Here is an 18,796-nt window from a genome sequence, read left to right as displayed (position 1 = left end):
AAGATCCCCTGGAATGGGGCATGACAACCCACTCCAGTATTCTTGCCTGGAGAACTCCATGGACAGAGGAGCCTGGTGGGCTACAATCAATAGGGTTGCATAGAGATGGACACAACTGAAGTGACTTATAAATAGCTATAATAGAATCTCCAGGACATGATAAAGTGGAAATACATATGGATGTTAGCATTTCTTTAAAGCACACACACAAATAGGCATTTGCTTTTATGTGTATAGAAATCTCTGGCAGAGTTCACCAGAAACTGGTTATGGTGGTGAGGTCTGTGGAAGAGAATGAATAGCTAGGGAACAGAGAGGAAAGAAGGTTAATTTTCTCTGTATCCCCTTTTGTGCCTTTTGAACAATGCGCTCTGTGTGTATATTACTTTTTCATTAAAAAAAAGAAAGAAAGCCTTATACATGCACTCACATACACAGACACCTATGGTGATTTGTTAGAGTAAATGAACTCTTTCCTAAAGCTTGCCCTGCTCTGACAGCAAAGGACCTATATAATTTTAATTATTTTTTTCTTTGGCATTAACATTTGATACTTATGTAAAGGATGTAACCTTTGCTTCCTGTATCCTCCACAGGTTTCTTAAACCTGTGAAGGTTTAACAAAATGTCCATGAATTTTTTTGGGTGATCTTCCAATAAGAGACGTATGAACAAATCAGTGTCTTCATTCACCTAATTGGGGAAGGTGTTTTGTTTTGTGCGTTTCAATCCCCACTGTCTTTAAGGCAGCTAATTACTGAGTTGTGTATTTGATCTTTTAAAAAGAAAATTCCCACTTAACAAGTACTGATTCCATCTAAACTTCATTGTCCATTGCTTCCACGAAGCTGGTTCGTCATTTTCTTGTCTGAATTTTCTGCTTTGCTTTGCAGGCCCCTTTTGGATATGTGCCACGTTGGTCTTTGCCATAGCAATCAGTGGGAATCTTTCCAACTTCTTAATCCATCTGGGAGAGAAGACATACCACTATGTGCCCGAATTCCGAAAAGGTTGGTGAATAGCTTGACTTATTTGGAATGCTGTCAGTTGCCAACTGTGAGTTCTTGGACCCCTGTCTGTAGGTCCTGCAGCCCATTTTCCTGTGTAAGGGTTCAAAACTAATCATCCGTCCATATAAATCCACATAGTCTTTTTATCTTTTGTTTTGTTAAAATAGCCTAAAATGTGCCATTTTCACCATTTTTAAGCGTGCAATTCAGTGGCATTAAGTATATTCACAATACTGTGAATCTGTGTACTCTTATGGAAAACTGTAAGGCAAGGCCCCATAGCAATCAGAATGTCTCCAAAGAAAACTATACAAAATAAGTAAAAAACAGTGTGTAGAAAAGTCTCCACTGTAGCATTATTTGTATTATCCAACTGTTATAAGCTGTAGGGGCGTTGTTATTTAAGGCATGATGACTCAGCTGGCTAGGTCTGTAGCCATTAATTATGAAGCACTTAGAACAACGTGGAGAACTCATAATCCAAACTTAGGCCAGTGCTGTTAGCAGCTTTGTTAAAGAGAAGTCTGCAGACGGTCAGGGCCGAGAAGGGAGAATTCAGAGGTGAAGAGTGTCCTAGTGAGGATGGGCTTGTGGGTGACATTCTTATTTTAAAACTTCCTTTCTAGGGACTTTCCCTGGTGGTCCAGTGCTTAGGGTACTATGTTTCCACTACCAGGGGCCTGATTTTGATTCCTGGTTGAGGAACTAAGATCCCACAAACTGTGCAGTCAAAATAATAAAACTTCCTTTCATGTGGCAGTATTGGATAGCTGGGGGCAAAAAAAACAGCTTTTAGGGACTTGCAGATGGCAGCTGCCCATGGTAGGAGTGTTTGGCTGTGCAGGAGGTCGGCCTTTGCCCCATTCTCCCTCCTCTCCTTCCCTCGCTGTGTCCCTGACAGCCTGCTCTCCTGTTGAGAAGCTGTGTAAGAGCTTGGGCTCGGGCACCCAGCCGTCGGCTTCTGCCTCCATCTTTACTCACCAGCTTCTACCTTGTTGGGCAAATTATTTCATCTCTCTTGACCTCAGATTCCTTGTCAGTGAAATGGGAATAAGAATATCTATATTATAGGGCTATTGTAAGAATAAAGAAGTGATGTCTCTAAAGAGGTTAGAATAGTGCCTTGTACAAAGAGAATTCAGTAAAATGAACTGTTGCTGTTTATGTGTGTACACATACCTGTGTGTCTGCAGAATAATGTATTTACCTGTCTGTGTGTCCACATAGCCTACCTTTCCTCCCCTCCACTTTCCATGCCTGTTTTCCCTTCTCTCCTCCGTTATGGAGTCAGTCCCAACTCCATTAGTCAAGTGGCCTTGTTTTAAATTTAACTCAATCGTTGTTATCCATGAGCTATCAATCTGCCTTCAAGTAGTTCAGTGGTTAAGTAAAGAAAAATAGGTAAATGGATATTGCTGTAATAAATGGCTTGTGTTAATTTCTATATCAGAAATCTGTAGAAGTATACTGACAGAGAAGAGGAGTGAGCCACCCTGCCTGGGGATGTGGAAGCTGGGAGGGAAGCGGGGAGGGCAGGGGGCGGGGTCCTTGTCTGTTCTTATTCCTGCTGGACTGGGCATCCCAGTGTCAGGGAGTCTTGGGATGTATATGCTAGTAAGGTTGTCATTGACTCAATCAGTAAATATTTTTCCATTTTGTGTAAAGAGTATAAATGACACATCCAAGGTCAGATCCTGCTTCCCCACTTATTAATTATTTGACCCTAACCAAACCACTTAGCTCTCTGATCTTATTTCCTCATCTCTAGAATAAAGATATAGTTTATATGAAATAATGTATTTATATCTCAGTTAACAATATAAAAAGCTTATTCTTGATTGGGCATTGATTATTTATCAGTCAGTGTTCTAAATATACCTGTTTTTACTCATTTAATGCTAATAGTCTGATAAGGTAGTGTACGGTTATTATTCCCATTTTACAGATGAGGATACTGAGGCAGGGAGGTTAAGTAACTCACCACGCAGGTTTACTCATCTATTAATATAAGTGACAGAGCAGGGCTTCCCAGGTGGTTCAGTGGTAAAGAATCCACCTGCCAGGTAGGAGATCTGGGTTCAAACCCTGGGTTGGGAAGATCCCTTGAAGAAGGAAATGGCAACCTACTCCAGCATTTCTTGCCTGGGAAACCCCACAGATAGATCAGCCTGGCAGGCTACAGTAGTCATGGGGTGGCAAAGAATCAGACACAACTTGGTGACTAAACAACAAGTGGCAGAGCTAGGATTGGAGTCTTATATACAGTCTGTAGCTCTGATTGTTATACAGTGCCGCCTGTCAGTAAAGCACTCAGGGTAATGTCCACACCCAGTGGACAGCTTTAGTCATAGTAGCAGTTTCCGTCCTCTTCCTTTCTTTATTCAAGAGAAAGACAGCAGATCAGCAAAATTACACTTGACTTAATGACAGAGTTACTTATATGAAAAAACTGCTCTGGGAGCTGGAGAATGTTTTGGACAATCACATATCTGAGCCTGGCCATAGTTGCTAGGAGTGCTTTTGTTCTTGCCAAGAGCATTTGATGGATTACCTGCTGATTTTCACGTGGGAAGGGCTGGTGTTGTGGACTGAGCCACAGTTATGATCCTCCACTCCAGAAGAGTGAAGCCGAACCCTCTAGGGCATGTTGCTGCTGGGAAGGAGGAGGGACGGACAGTAACTAATGCAGTGAACTCTGCTGCTCTGAGGAGTCACTCAGTAGCATTTCCACCACAGAGACAAGAATTATTTAAAGAAGAAAGTGGAACTGGAGAATATTTAAAGCAATTCATCAATGAGCTGAAACTCCCTGTTTCAGAGATAGAAGAACTCTAAATAGCACACAGAACAAGTTAATCTGTTCCCAGGGTATTTTCATAAATTTGCTAAAGAAATCAGTGTCAGGTTTTGTTATATTAGGAAAGAGGACGTGTTCTTCCAAGGGGATAGTTGACTTTGATTTGATTGAAATGCTCCTTGTATTTAAATACTTGTAGTGTGGTCCTCGGAAGTATTTCAGTACATAATTCAGTTGTTTAATACTATTAGTTGTTAGTTATAAAGTGAATTATAGAAGCCATAGGAGAGACTACCAGTCATCATCACAAAGACAAATGCTGAAGGAACGTGGATTCAGCACATTATCGAGCATCTGCTGCTTATCGGGTACCTTGCCAGGCTCAGGCACCGAAACCAGTAAGACATCATCCCCTGACCCGGTGAGGCGGGTGGACGCCCCTGCAGGAAGTGAGTCCAGTGGGTCTTGGAAGTACTGCGGCAGTGGAGTTGCAGCTTGTGTCTTCTCGCCCTCAGTGTCCATCGCAGCCACAATCATCTATGCCTACGCCTGGCTGGTTCCTCTCGCGCTCTGGGGTTTCCTTGTATGGAGAAACAGTAAAGTTATGAACATCGTTTCCTATTCATTTTTGGAGATTGTATGCGTCTACGGATATTCACTCTTCATTTATATCCCCACGGCAGTAAGTACCACACTTACTCTGAGTCAGGCCACAGCTACTCAGCTGGCATGATTATTTCTAACCTAACACCGATGTGCATCTGAAAAAATAACCCCGGAATTTAGAAATTTTGTGGGAGTGGGGGCCGGGGAGCCTAGTTCCTTCCGTGCATCTTGGGCCCTTCATTAGGGAAGCGTTCCCCTCGGTCTGCACACGGGTAGAATTTCTCTGGGCTGTGCTGGGAAACCCGAGTGGCAGCAACAGCTCCACTGCCGATGGGCTCCCAGGGCTTTATGAGCACATGTGCCTGGAATGAACATATGCCTCTTTGAACAAACCCTCCCCGCCCTGCTTTTCTTTCAGATACTGTGGATCATCCCCCAGAAAGCCGTCCGCTGGGTTCTAGTTACGATCGCCCTGGGCATCTCAGGCTCTGTCTTGGCAATGACCTTTTGGCCAGCTGTTCGTGAGGACAACCGGCGCATCGCATTGGCCACAATCGTGACGATTGTGTTGCTTCATATGCTGCTTTCTGTGGGCTGCTTGGTACGGTCTCATTCCGATGCTCTTCTTTTTTTTTTTGTTTGTTTCTGAAAACAAGTTTTATTTAAATAAGGGTTTAAATACATTACATAACATTAAAACTGAAGAGGGGGGAAAAAACCAAAAAACCAGTTTACTTCACGAGGTATTGGGCAGCTGTTACTAGTAAGTTGCAAGTTCTATACAGCTACGTGATTGATAACATTGGTTTGAAATTTGTTCCCTTGTCAAAAGTTTAACTGATAGACGGTTGGCCTCACATTCTAGTTTGGACATCGATTAGCTAGGACGTGTCTGGTCATGAAGACCTTGGTTGCAAGCCAGATGTCCTGTCACCTCACTGGAGGGTGGCTGCTCTAAGCTCTGCCCACCCAGTCACGTTGGAGACATCAGGGGATCCTACCCTGACTACCGAAGGCACCCTCTAGCAGTACAGCTGCCTCACCCATCCTCCACTCTCCGCTTCATCGAGGACTGTTCAGGTGGTGACATTTTCTCAGGGTAGGGAACTTCGCAGAGGGACTGCGGAGGAGCTTCTGGCCAGACATAGCCATCTGTGATTGCGGGGCTCTGGACCTGGCTGAAACATCACTGTTATTGCTTTGTTTCAGGCTGGACACTGCCAGGCACCTACTGCTTGACCTCTGTTTAAATGAGGGACTTCAAGACTAGACAGCATGGCTCTTTTCAGTTTATTGCATGAAGGAGTTACACTAGTCCAAGTTAAAAGCAGACCCCAAATGGTTACATTATACAAGCTGTGAGGTTTTTAAACTCGTGACAAGGGACAGAAGGGAAATTCTACTCATTGCAAGGAAATCCTCACTTAAGCTTCAGTGAGCCAAAAGCACTTAAAACCCATGAACCTTCAGCTGGTCGTCCTTAGCCAGTCCAGTCTCTACCAGGAACTGGCATATGTTCTTGCGCTGGTCACCCTGTAGCTGAATTACTTCTCCATATTCTGGATGCTCAATTACAGTACCATTGCAGGCAATTTCTTTTTAAACGCCTTCACTAGTTTCTTTTTATCGTAATCATCAGCGATCCCTTGGACAGTAGTAAGGGTCTTCCTGCCGTTTCTCTGTTGAATTCTTATATGGATATAATCCTCAGTGCCAGCAGGAAGCAGATCATCACCCTTACTTGCATCAGCAAAGGGGTCGAAAGAGTGGAGGTTCTGGATAGCGGACCTACGATACGATTCCTTTTCCTCAGTGGAAACGGCCTGCGGAAGGCGGCGGCGGGAGAAGGCGGGCAGGGGGGACGGAGCGTTGGGAAGCGAGGGGGCTCAAGGGGGAGGCTGCTGAGTCCTCGGCGGCGGCTCAGTGACTGGGGTCTCCGATGCTCTTCAGGTGTGCTTTAGATGCCATGCTAAGACCTCAAACTGTTAGACACCATGGTTCTTTAAAAGCTGGCTCCCTGGAATCAATATTGTTTTAAATAGATTCTGCCGGATGAGAAATAATAGTCATGAGAATTTGGTTGTAATCTCTGACTTTACCTAATTTCTTTTTTTTTCTGACTTTACCTGATTTCTGAAGTTTGGTTGAATTTGGTGTCTGACTAGAGAAAGTAGGGATGAATGAGTGTCTTCACATAAGGCTGGGGAGCAAGGGTCCGGGACTTCCACCTCTGGATGCCTTTGCTGGGTTTTTGCACATACTCAGATGGAGAACTTGAAAATGAAGTCAAAATAGAAAAGAGAAGTTATCTTTAAGATGAACAACATTTAAAACAATGTTTAAGCTAATGTATTTGGGTATCTTTTTAGGAAGAGCATGTGCTCTTGCATCCTGGGGGCGTCATGGCCCAAAGCACCTGTGAGATAACTGGAGGGACCAAATGCGAGCAGCGTAGCCTGGCCTCTGCTTGGGTTAGCACCGTTCTTCTCCTTCTTCAGAAAACAGAGCTGCTAGAAGGGGTCGTGGGGACTTTCAAAACTAATAGCATTTCTCCAGGGATGTGACAAACTAGAGGGAGTCTGCAGCTAGAAACTTTTTGAAATGGACTGTTGAAGTGCTAACTTGAAATAGAAAGTGCCTTGGGAAACTCCAGTGCGATGTGTTGGCACCCCCTTCTGGCTGATAGAGGGTAGAGCTGGTGAGATGGTTCTCAGTGATTTTTTATCTTTTTCACCTTCCTGAGGTCCCTGCTCCAGGCAGGAAATGAAGCGCAGGCAGTGGTCACAGATTTATTAATGGGTTCACCTGTCCTTCAAACAACCCTCATTCAAGGCTATGAGACTGGTATTTTCCTGGGCTCACATTAGGCTTCTCAGACACCAAAACAGGTGGGAAGATCCTCCTTAATGTTTTCCAGTCTTCCACCTCCTTCTGATTTTTGACAGTTAAATTGTAGATGGTGAGTGGAAGCACTTATCAAACCTTTCATTTCCAGGCTGAAGAATTAAGAGGTAGAGGCTGCCTAGCACTTTCTTTGAAAGGTCTTTAGAGGGAGCCGACTGGTTAGCAGCAGCCTGTCTTGGTTCAGTTCATTAAGTATTGATTGTTTACACAGTGTGCCAGGCCCCACGTGAGGGGCTGGTGATGCAGAGACAAGAAGGACATGGTCTTTGGAGGAGAGACTATGGTGATTAACAACTTGAGCTTTGCAGCTGGAAGGACGGACCAATGAGTCCTGCTTGCATCTCTTGCTGCCATATGTGCCTGATCAAATGACAGCCTCCCTGAGCCTCAGTTTCTTCATCTGTCAGATGACAGTAAGGAGAACAACCTTACCAGGCTGTTATGAAGATTGAGTCATAGGTAGCAAGTGCTTAATAAATGGCAGCAAAATTTTAAAAGGCATGCAGTCGAGTACAAGACAGAAATAGAGACAGTTCAGTGATGACCAGAGCGGTGGGGGAAATGTAGGGGCCATGAGAGCCCAGAAGTGCTCCTAGCGTGGAGTCTAGGACATTGACCTGGACCATTATTTTTTAACTCTCCTCCTGGGTCTCCTTTTCCTGCAGGCCTACTTTTTTGATGCACCAGAGATGGACCATCTTCTAACAAGCACAGCTGCTCCAAACCAAACAGTTGTAACAGCCAAGTCCAGCTAAAGAGGAAAGAGAGAAAGTATCTTTCATCTTCTCGCTGTGAGGTACAGTAGCAATGGGCTGGGACGTCAGTCCCTTTGTTAACATCAAATATCAAGAGGCCTGGAATGCATCAGCACGATCCAGTGTGGTGTGTGTGTACACGCATGTCCGTGTGTATGTCCCTCTTGCTGAGGCTTCAGTTGGGAAGTCTACTCATCTGGCTTTATCCATTTGGGAAACTTGACTGAGCGACTAACACTTTCACTCATCTGTCTTTATCCATTTGGGAAACACGAGCTCCCAGATTCTTCTGTAAGAGGAGTTCCTGCCTTTTGGCTCCAGTATCTTCTCTATTCCCTGTCCCCTCCCCAGTAGCACAATATAGATTTATTCCATTTGATTACAGTCTGATGGTTCTCTCCAGTTTCTCTGTGACTTGTCAGGCTGGCCTCAGACCCTGAGTATGACTTCCCTTTAACATGCAGTTCTCTGAAGTTACCAGTTCTCATGCCTGGTTTGTTTTCGGGCCTTTTTGATGATTCCACTGTCGGCGGTTAGCCTAGGGTGTCAGAGTACAGGAAGAAGACCCTGATCCTCCTTGGCTGGTCTCTCGCCTCCCCCTCCCACTCCTCAGTATTCCGAGCCTGCAGCCTTGCTGAGTTGCTGCCATCATCTGAACGCATCCTGCCTTTGCACTAGCCAATCTAGTTATTCGAAGTGTTCCTTCCCTTCCAGCAGTCTTTGCTTACCTTGTGATCCCATTACGCTGTCTATTATATGTCACTTTTTTAAAAGATTTTTTTGGACCATTTTTAAAGTCTTTATTGAATTTGTTATAATACTGCTTCTGTTCTGGATTTTTGGCCACAAGGCATGTGGAATATTAGTTCCCCCACCAGGGATCAAACCCGCACCACCTGCATTTTAAAGGTGAAGTCTTTTTTTTTAATTGGAGTATAGTTGCTTTACAGTGTTGTGTTAATTTCTGCTGTGCAGCAAAGTGGATCAGCTATACATATACATACATCCCCTCTTTTTGGAGTCTGTCTGCCACAGACACATACCTGCGGTGATAGGTATATATTTGAAGCATTTACAAAGACTGTTGTCAATCCATGTAATAACTATTAAAGCTTAATTCCTTACTTTTTGATGAAAGAGAAATATTCATAGATGTTCTAATATTTTCCTTCCACTATCTCAGTGGATTGTTTTTCAGAGCCTACTGCCTTAGAATGAGCATGTGGTAGCTTGTTTGCATAACTGTTTAATTGTTTGCATGCTTGTCCAGCTCATCCTGCAAATGAACTCCATTAACTGTTAGCAGAGAAAACCTCAGGGCAGGATCTGAGGTCCATGGGGAAGGGACTCTTGTTTCACTCACACTCCCAGGTCCTGGCACAGACAGAGCAAATGTTTCATTACTGTTGAGTAGATGGAGGTGACTTTGTAGGATTCAGGCAAGAGTCAGGATATGGGCTTTTACCCAGAGGTGTCTTGGCTTGCTGAGTCCTGGATCACCATTTACATTCTTAGTCGAAGTTTATTTGAGGCACTAGGGACCTAGAAAATGAGCTACAGTCTGCCTCAAGGCACCTTGGTCCATGGGTAAAACAGCTCATCAGATAAGGACCAGGCGGTGGGCCAGGCTATGTGAGAAGTGCCATGGCCAAGCTGTTAGTTGATGGGCACTGTGGGAGCACAGAAACACTGACTCACTTGGCCTGGGGGAAGACTTCACAGAGAGGGTCTTGCTTGAGCAGAAGCAATTGATTGCCTGTTTTTCTGAAAAGGGCAGTCGGCTTCCCGTGGTTTTTGGGAGCGTGAAGATGCAGGCCATTTATTGAGACACTGTGATGTGTTGTGGACTCACATCACCTCGAACAAGAAAACCTGAGCTCAGCTGCAGAGAGACAGAGGTGGAGGACACATAGCTGTCTGGCTGTCTGCCTTGCCTCGGAATACCTGACATCAACCAGGAGAGGGGCTCTCACAGCCTGCTCCTGGTCTGGGACTTCAGTTCCTTCCATACAGTTTGGTTATGACGTCCCCAGACCAAGTGTCTCAGGTGCTGTCAACTTTAAGAGAGTCAGAAGCTGGCATCTGGGAAGAGCCTAGCCCTCAGGGCCCTTGCTGACCTCCCATCCTGATTTTCACAGGTTCGGTGTCTCTGGGCTTTGCTCACATCTATAAACTTGGGTGTCAGTGTCTCCATTTGGGTGTCCAGTCTCTAATCACCTCTACAGTCCTCCGCTCTACCAGCTGAACTATTGAAGGCTGCTGGTGTCAAGTCTCTAAATGAGATAGTGACAAACAGTTTCTTTGGAGCCTCCCTGGCAGAAGCATCAATTGCTTTGTCAATGAGAAGGGCTGCCCAGAGCCCTGAGCCCTGCAGATTTATGAGCTGACTGTGCCTCCCACTGAAAGCTGGACTCCCAGCTTTCAGGAAAAGGGATGACTTTTTATCTTGCAGATAACCTTCCTTATGTAAATCTGTGCATTGGAGGGCTTAGCCTGAAAGGAATTGCTGGGAGAGCATTAACCCCTTCTCTCCCTGGAACCTCAGGATCATAGAGGAGCCTCCGATTACTTGTAATCAAGGACACTACCCCTACATAAGTCATTGGGATATTATAAAGAACATTTTACTTTCTTCTTTCCTTCCTTCCTTACTTTGTTCTTTCCTTCCTGTTTTATATATATTTATCAGGTGACTCAGATGGTAAAGAATCTGCCTGCAGTGCAGGAGACCTGGGCTCAATCCCTGGCTTAGGAAGATCCCCTGGAGGAGGGCACGGCAACCCACTGCAGTATTCTTGCCTGGAGAATCCTCATGCACAGAGGAGCCTGGCGGGCTACAGCCCATGGGGTCACAAAGAGTTGGACATGACTGAGTGACTAAGCACACAGCACATCACCTTAGAGCCAGTGCCATTTCTTCTCTGAGCCAGGACCCTGGTGAACCTAGGGAATCTTGCTTTGGCTTGAGGGATGGAGTGTCTGAAGGACCGTATCCAGACTGGGACTGCCTTCCCAGGGGCAGTGACAAGTGGTTCTATCCAGAGGAGGGCGACTGGCATGTAATTATACTGCTGTGTGATATGGGCTTTATTAAGAGATGAGCAGAGGGCTTCAGGAAACTCCTTTGTGATTAAAACCCTCCTGATTTGATACCCGGGGTTTATATGCAATTATCCTTTCACTCACTCATGTCAAGAGTTCATTCCATAAGCCAAAGCTTCAAATGTTTTTACTAGGTTTATACACATCTCTTCTTTTATTCTGAAATCAGCTTTAACTCAGTGCTATAATCCCCTTTAACACAGCATCCAAACTGCATGATTTCACAGCATAGCTAACACTGTTTTTTACAGCCCCTTATTCTTTTCCACACCATGTCTGCAGTGTCCCTTCCCAGAGAACCCATTTTCAATTCCTGGGCTATTTCTTTCTCAGTTTTCTTCTTTGTTCCCTTTGTTTGAGGTAAATTGGAAGAACCTGAGATGGCAAGTGGGTCAACACAATAACTTTTTATTCTTTTATTTGATTTATTTAGTGGAAAATGTGTTGTTGTTGTTCAGTCACTAAGTTGTGTCCGACTCTTTGTGACCCCATGGACTGTAGCCCTCCAGGCTTCTCTGTCCTCTGCTATCTCCCAGAGTTTGCTCAAATTCATGTCCATTGAGTTGGTGATGCTATCTAACCATCTCATCCTCTCCCGTCCCTTTCTTCATTTGCCTTCTATCTTTCCCAGCATCAGGGTCTTTTCCAGTGAGTTGACTCTTCACATCAAGTGGCCCAAGTAGTGAAATTTCAGCTTCAGCATCAGTCCTTCCAGTGAATACTCAGGGTTGATTTTCTTTAAGATTGACTGGTTTGATCTCCTTGCAGCCCAAAGGACTCTCAAGAGTCTTCTCCAGCACAGCAATTCAAAAGCATCAATTCTTCAGCCCTAAGCCTTCTTTATGGACCTCACTCTCACATCCATACATGACTAATGGAAAAACCATAGCTTTGACTATATGGACCTTTGTTGGCATAGTGATGTCTCTGCTTTTTAATATGCTGTCTAGGTTTGTCATAGCTTTCCTTCCAAGGAGCAAATGTCTTTTAATTTCTTGGCTGCAGTCACCGTCTGCAGTGATTTTGGAGCCCAAGAAAATAAAATCTGTCACTGTTTCCACTTTCTCCCCTTCTACTTGCCTTGAAGTGATGGGACTGGATGCCATGATCTTGTTTTTTTTAATGTTGAGTTTTAAGCTGGCATTTTCACTCTCCTCTTTCACTCTCATAGACTGAACTGTATAATGAATCCCTAAGTACCCCTCCCCTCTGTTACTTTCAACAGTTGTCAACTCACAGCCAGTCTTGTCTCATCCATATGCCCATATGTTCTCCATCTCGTTCCCCTGTATTATTTGGAAGCAAATCTAGAACATCCTATTCCTTCATACATAAACATTTATATTCTGTGTCTATAAAAGATACTCTTTTCAGGGACTTCCCTGGTGGTTCAGTGGTTAGGATTCTGCACTTTCACTGCCATGAACCTGGGTTTGATCCCTGTTCAGGGAACTAAGATCCTACAAGCCACGTAGTGTGGCCAAAAATAAACATAAAATAAAAGGCTAAAACAATCTTAAAAAAATATATATATATACACACTTTTCAAAACCTATCTATAGTACCATAATCACATTTTAAAAATCATAATTCTTTAATATCAAATACGTTCAGTGTTTGAATTTCATATTGCAGTTGGATAGTGTATCTCTTAAATGCCTATTATTTATTTTTAAAATTATTTATTTATTTTACTGCACTGGGTCTTCATTGCAGCACGCAGGGTCTTTGATCTTCTTTGCGGCATACAGGATATTTTAGTTGCAGCATATAGGATCTGTTTCCCTGACCAGGGATCAAACCCAAGCCCCCTGCATTGGGAATGCAGAGTCTTAGCCACTAGACCACCAGGGAAGGCACCTTAAATGCCTTTTATTTTTTCTTTTTAATTGGAGGACAGTTGCCTTTAAATGCCTTTTAAATTATAGAGTTCTATTCCATCTTTCTCTTTCCTTTTGCCATTTATTTGTTGAAAGCTCATTTATTGTGGATTTTGCTGATTGTTTCTCTATGGTATCATTTAACATATAACTGTGTCCTCTGTTTTCTGTGAATTGATGGTTGTATCTAAAGGTTTGATCAGATTCAGATATGATTTTTTGGCAAGACTACTTGATGTGTGCTGTAAAATTCTTCCATCCATAAACTCATAATGTCTAATTATCTCTCTTTTTGACATTAGGAGCCATTAATAAGCTATGCTTAGATTCATTAATTTAGTAGGGGTTTTGAAACAGTGATATTTCAATTCTATCTTTCTTCCTTTATTAACTAGAATATTTCTTTAATAAAAACTTCCTTTCATCTGTTTGGGTGAGCATTGATACAGTTTATATATAAGAAAAGCAAGATAAATGATTTTTTTCTTTTTTACCTGCTTTCAAAATTGTAGTTGGTTCACTAGGACTCTGCAGCAATGACCAATTAGTTTCAGGCCATTGCAAATATTATGCTTACTGATTCTCAGATTGTCCTATATTTGGACACCAGTTGGCCCCTGGGTCTTGTTGGCACAACTCTAGGAGTCTCTGTTAACTGCCTTGCTGTCTGTTATAACCAAATGTTCTTGGCTCATTTTTAACTTTTTCTGTTCCTGATCCAGACTGAGTCATTTCTCTAAGGATTCCTGGTTCCCTTCAGTGGGGAAATAGTATTTCCAGGTCACAATCTGGATGCTAGTGTTGCTCACTGCAGTTGGCTTGGTCATTGTTTTCAGGCCTTTTCAGTGTGTATGATTGTTGTTTGCTTGATAGAACATATGAACATTGTGAGTTCATACTGATACTTCTACAGAGTTCTTACTGAATTGCTTTTATCATATATTCATATCTCCTTTCTCCTCTGTTGAGTATTTCACTTCTCACTGAAACCATTGGTGATAGAATTGGACTGCCACATAAGTGCGTTCTCAGATGCTCAGTAGTGTCCAACTCTTTGCGGCCCTATGGACTGCAGCCCACCAGGCTCTTCTGTCCATGGGATTCTCCAGGCAAGAATACTCGAGTGGGTTTCCATTTCTTCCTCCAGGGGATCTCCTGACCCAGGAAATGAACCCAAGTCTCCTGCATCTCCTGCACTGGCAAGTGGGTTCTTTACCACTGCGCCACTTGGGAAACCCACCACATAAGTACTTACCTGTTTTATCCATCGTGCACTCATAATAATCTAGTAATAAAAGTTTCAAACTACCTTTAATTACTGGAAATGTGACTTTAAACTCTTAGAAGGGAATTCCCTGGCAGTCCAGTGGTTAGGACTCAGTGCTTTCACTGCTGGGGCCCAGGTTCAATACCTGGTTGGGGAACTAGGATCCCACAGATTGTGCAGCATGGCATAAAAAAGATTTAAAAAATTAAAGTCTTTGAAGATTTTTTTAAAAGTTCTAGAGTATGCTTTTTCCTCCCTTGTCTGCTTGGAAACTTCCTATTTATTCTTCAGGACCTACTTCAGATATTCTGTCCTTGTTGAAGTTTTGCTTTACTTCTCCAGATAATATTACTACTTATTTCTCTGGGCTGTGGTAGAGCTCTTTATATGTTTGTCTTTTATGGCCATTTTCTTATTAACTGTGATTTCATAGACGGAGAGTTTCTTGAGGTCAGAGATTTATTTACCATTATAGCCCAGCACTCAGCAGGCATTTGGGGAAAGCTTGATTTTGAGCAAGGGAGGGTTGTATACATACCACATGGCATTCAAAACTTGGATCATTTGCCAGGTTGCTTGGAAACTCTTGTTCTTCATTGAGGACTGGGCCACTTGTGAATAATGGAGATAGGTCCTTACCTTCCCAGATTTTACAGCCCAACTTCTTTTTTTAATTTATTTGGCTACTCCGAGTCTTAGTTTCTGCACACAGGCTCTTTGATCTTTGTTGTGGCATGTGGGATCTAGTTCCCCGACCGGGGATTAAATCCCTAGGCCCACCCTCTGCATTGAGAGCAGGCAGTCTTAGCCACTGGACCACCAGGAAAGTCCCCCACGGTCCAACTTTGTATCTCCTGCATCACACAGACTAGCAGGCCTTGCTAAGGTAAAGAGCGAATCATGATTTTGGGAACTTCTGATTGGAATACCTCAGATGAGGCAGTTGTCTGACATTGTCTAGCTTGGATGCAAGGATGGGGCCAGGAGGGGAGCAGGGCATGCCACAGAGGGGCTACCACAGTGGGGAGCCAGAAGTGACCAGGAGTCAAGTCTAAGGCCTGAAAGTGGCAAAGGAGCCCTGGCTGATGGTGACTTTATGGACTACATCTGGCCCAAAAGGTATCTTACTTGCTATTCTCAGCCTAAGTGCCAGGAATTCCAGCCTCTGCCCCACAGGCCACCTAGTAACAGTTAGCAGTGGGAGAAGGGAATTGGAGGAGGGAATTTTCTGTCTTCATGTCATTTTCCAGTCTTGACATTAATTTGGAACAGACAGCTAGAAAGATGAGAAAAATAGAATTTTCATGACTTCCCTGTGGGCTGGCTTGTCCTTACCTTTACTTGGCATTTCAGAACCCAACGCTGATGTTTACCAGAAGGCCAATCAGGACTTGAGGTTCTGGCCTTCCATCACATACCATCCACCCTTCTCCAACCACCAAATTTTGGTTGGCAACTTTTCCCTTTTGTAGAGCAGGTAGATTTAAGCAGATTTCCCCTGCCTCAGCATCCACCTTTGTGGTGTGCTTAAATGCTGACCCTGATTGTGACATTTCCCCTGATGAGGTCCTCAGGGAGGCCTGGCTCATTCTCTTAGGAGGAAGGCCATGCATTAGGAACACCTCTCTGCCACATTCCTTCATCTTTCCTGGATTTGACCATATCTCTACCTGTCTTTCCAAGTTCCCATTTCTTGTAAATCCTCAACCAAGTGTACCAACAGATGCCACAAATACATCATGTTCAAAACTAAACTCATCTGCCCAACAACTAGATTTTCTTACATTTTCCTGTCTTAGTGAATGGCACTACCATCCACTCCTGACTCCAGACTAGGTTTGATTCTTTATCATGCCCTTTCATTGTACCTGGCTTCCCTGGTAGCTCAGATGGTAAAGCGTCTGCCTGCAATGAGGGAGACCTGGGTTTGATCCCTGGGTCGGGAAGATCCTCTGGAGAAGAAAATGGCAACCCACTCCAGTACTCTTGCCTGGAAAATCCCATGGACGGAGGAGCCTAGTAGGCTACAGTCCATAGGGTCGCAAAGAGTCAGACACTACTGAGCAACTTCTCTTTTCATTGTACCTTGCAGAAATTATGTTTTATATGTTTGCTTAGCCCGTAGTTTCCCCTGCTGGACTGTAAGTTTCTTCAGAGTTAGAACCATGTTTGCCTTATTATCATTGTATCCAGTGCCTGGCACATGAGTCCTCCATCAGTATTTGTTGGATAAATTAAGAAACCTACGGAGGAATTTCCTGGTGGTCCAGGGGTTAGGACTCTGCACTTTCACTACTGAGGGCCCAGGTTCAGTCCCTAGTTGGGGAACTAAGATTCCGTAAGCCACAAAGCATGGTTGAAAAAAAAGAAATCTACCCAGCCACTCAAGCTAGAAACCTCAGCATCAGTGTAGATTCCTTCCTCTTATCGTCCACATCTTATCTGTCAGCAGGACGTGTCTATGCTGCCTTGGAAATATTTCTCAAATCTCCCTATTAGTACCATACCCAGCGTTAAGGACCTGATCATCTCACATCTAGACTACAGTAATAGCTTGATGGGTTTCTCTGTCTCATTTCTTTTCCTCCTTCTGATTTATCCTATACATAGCTCAGTCGTGTCTGACACTTTGTGATCCCATGGACTGTAGCCATGGAATTCTCCAGGTAAGAATACTGGAGTGGGTTGCCATTCCCTTCTCCAGGGGATCTTCCGGACCCATGGATTATACCCAGGTCTCCTGCATTACAGGCAGATTCTTTACCTGCTGAGCCACCAGTGTGTGTTATGTAGCTATTAGGGTCTTTAAAATTTATAAATCTGACTGAGCCTTTGACTGCATCACTCTTCTACTTAAAAACTAATATATTTTTTGTTTGGCCTCCTGTCATCTAAAGAAGAAAACCCAAAATGCCATGATCTATCCCTTAATCTACTTATTCTGCCTCAGATCCTGCCATTGTCCCCTGTATAGCCTTATGCTTGTTGTTCGGTTGCTTAGTCGTGTCCGACTCTTTGCAACAACATGGACTGCAGCACACCAGGCTTCCTTGTCCTTCACCATCTCCTGGAGCTTGCTCAAACTCACGTCCATTGAGTTGGTGATGCTATCCAACCATCTCATCCACTGTTGACCCCCTCTCATGCTGCCTTCCTTCTTTGCCAGCATCAGGGTCTTTTCTAATGAGTCAGCTCTTCACATTAGGTGGCCAAAGCATTGAAGCTTCAGCATCAGTCTTTCCAATGAATATTCAGGGTTGATTTCCTTTAGGATTGACTGGTTTGATCTCCTTGCTCTCCAAGGGACTTGCAAGAGTCTTCTCCAGCACCACAGTTTGAAGGCATCAATTCTTTAGTGCTCAACCTTTTTTATTGTCCAGCTTTCACATCTGTACATGATTACTGGAAAAACCATAGCTTTGACTAGATGGACCTTTGTTGGCAAAGTAATGTCTCTGCTTTTTAATATGCTGTCTAGGTTGGTCATAACTTTCCTTCCAAGGAGTAAGCGTCTTTTAATTTCATGACTGCAGTCACCATCTGCAGTGATTCTGGAGCCCAAGAAAATAAAGTCTGTCACTGTTTCCATTGTTTCCCCATCTATTTGCCATGAAGTGATGGGACTGGATGCCATGATCTTAGTTTTCTGAATGTTGAGTTTTAAGCCAACTTTTTCACTCTTCTCTTTCACTTTCATCAAGAGGCTCTTCAGTTCTTCTTCACTGTCTGCCAAAAGGGTGGTGGTATCTGCATATCTGAGGTTATTGATATTTCTCCTGGAAATCTTGATTCCAGCTTGTGTTTAAATAAACACAGTCATCTCTCAGCTCCTGAATCTTTTTCTGTCCCTCCATATTTCTTTTTATTTTCTTTTTGACTGTGTGTGCAGCATAGGGGGGGTTCTTAGTTCCATGACCAGGGATCAAAGTTGTGCAGCCTGCAGTGGAAGCGTAGAGTCTTAACCACTGGACAGAGTCTTAACCACTGGACCACCAGGAAAGTCCCTTCCGTATTTTCTTTTATCTTTTCTCCTCTAGCACCAAACAGAGCAGTCACAAAGAAGAGTTTGAGGAGACTGAGTGAAGGTAGCTTTGGGATCTGTGTCAGAGGAAGTCACTGGGTTTCCAAAGAAATGGAGAAAAACTTTAAAATATCATCTCCGATCTAGCAGTATGTCTTCCCTGTAACCTGTAAATCAGGACTCAAAGCTCTAGCTTTGGCAAGCTGGTAGCTGCAGACTGCTCTGGTGTCGAAGTTATCTCCCTGAATCCTTCCTGTATGGGGGAGCCTTTGTCTTGAGAGTGACTCTTTTTGCTCTTCAGTGCTCTTCAATGGGTTTTGGAGTGTGGCTCTTTTGGACATGGCATCCGCTGCAAGAGGCCGAACAACCGAAGCCATCAGGAAGACGGATGGAATGGCCCCAACACCCAGCATCTGGGTGGTGCCACCCTGAAGCCTAATCATCAACGATTTAG

At 43.8% G+C, this 18,796-nt stretch overlaps 1 protein-coding gene and 1 pseudogene across 3 annotated transcripts in view; one reads left to right on the top strand and one right to left on the bottom strand.

Moving 5' to 3' along the window:
- The window catches only part of YIPF1 (Yip1 domain family member 1), a 33,812-nt gene extending 15,034 nt beyond the window's left edge, over positions 1–18,778 (top strand). The window contains exons 6-11 of one of the 3 annotated variants that reach the window (XM_088835311.1): positions 894–1,010; positions 4,323–4,489; positions 4,832–5,014; positions 6,783–6,884; positions 7,983–8,113; positions 18,644–18,778. In XM_088835311.1, the coding sequence (XP_088691437.1) occupies positions 894–1,010; positions 4,323–4,489; positions 4,832–5,014; positions 6,783–6,884; positions 7,983–8,072 (659 nt within the window). In that variant the 3' untranslated portion in view covers positions 8,073–8,113; positions 18,644–18,778. The other 2 variants (XM_088835312.1, XM_088835313.1) reach the window with 2 other exon arrangements.
- LOC148778021 (eukaryotic translation initiation factor 1 pseudogene) lies at positions 5,571–6,409 on the bottom strand (annotated as a pseudogene).
- Positions 18,779–18,796: the final 18 nt, after the last annotated feature.

The sequence above is a fragment of the Moschus berezovskii genome, chromosome 4 (assembly GCF_049115385.1).
Source record: "Moschus berezovskii isolate FMDL1 chromosome 4, NW_MosBer_1.0, whole genome shotgun sequence".
Classification (NCBI taxonomy): Eukaryota; Metazoa; Chordata; class Mammalia; order Artiodactyla; family Moschidae; genus Moschus; species Moschus berezovskii.
This window is presented reverse-complemented; position numbering and strand designations above follow the sequence as displayed.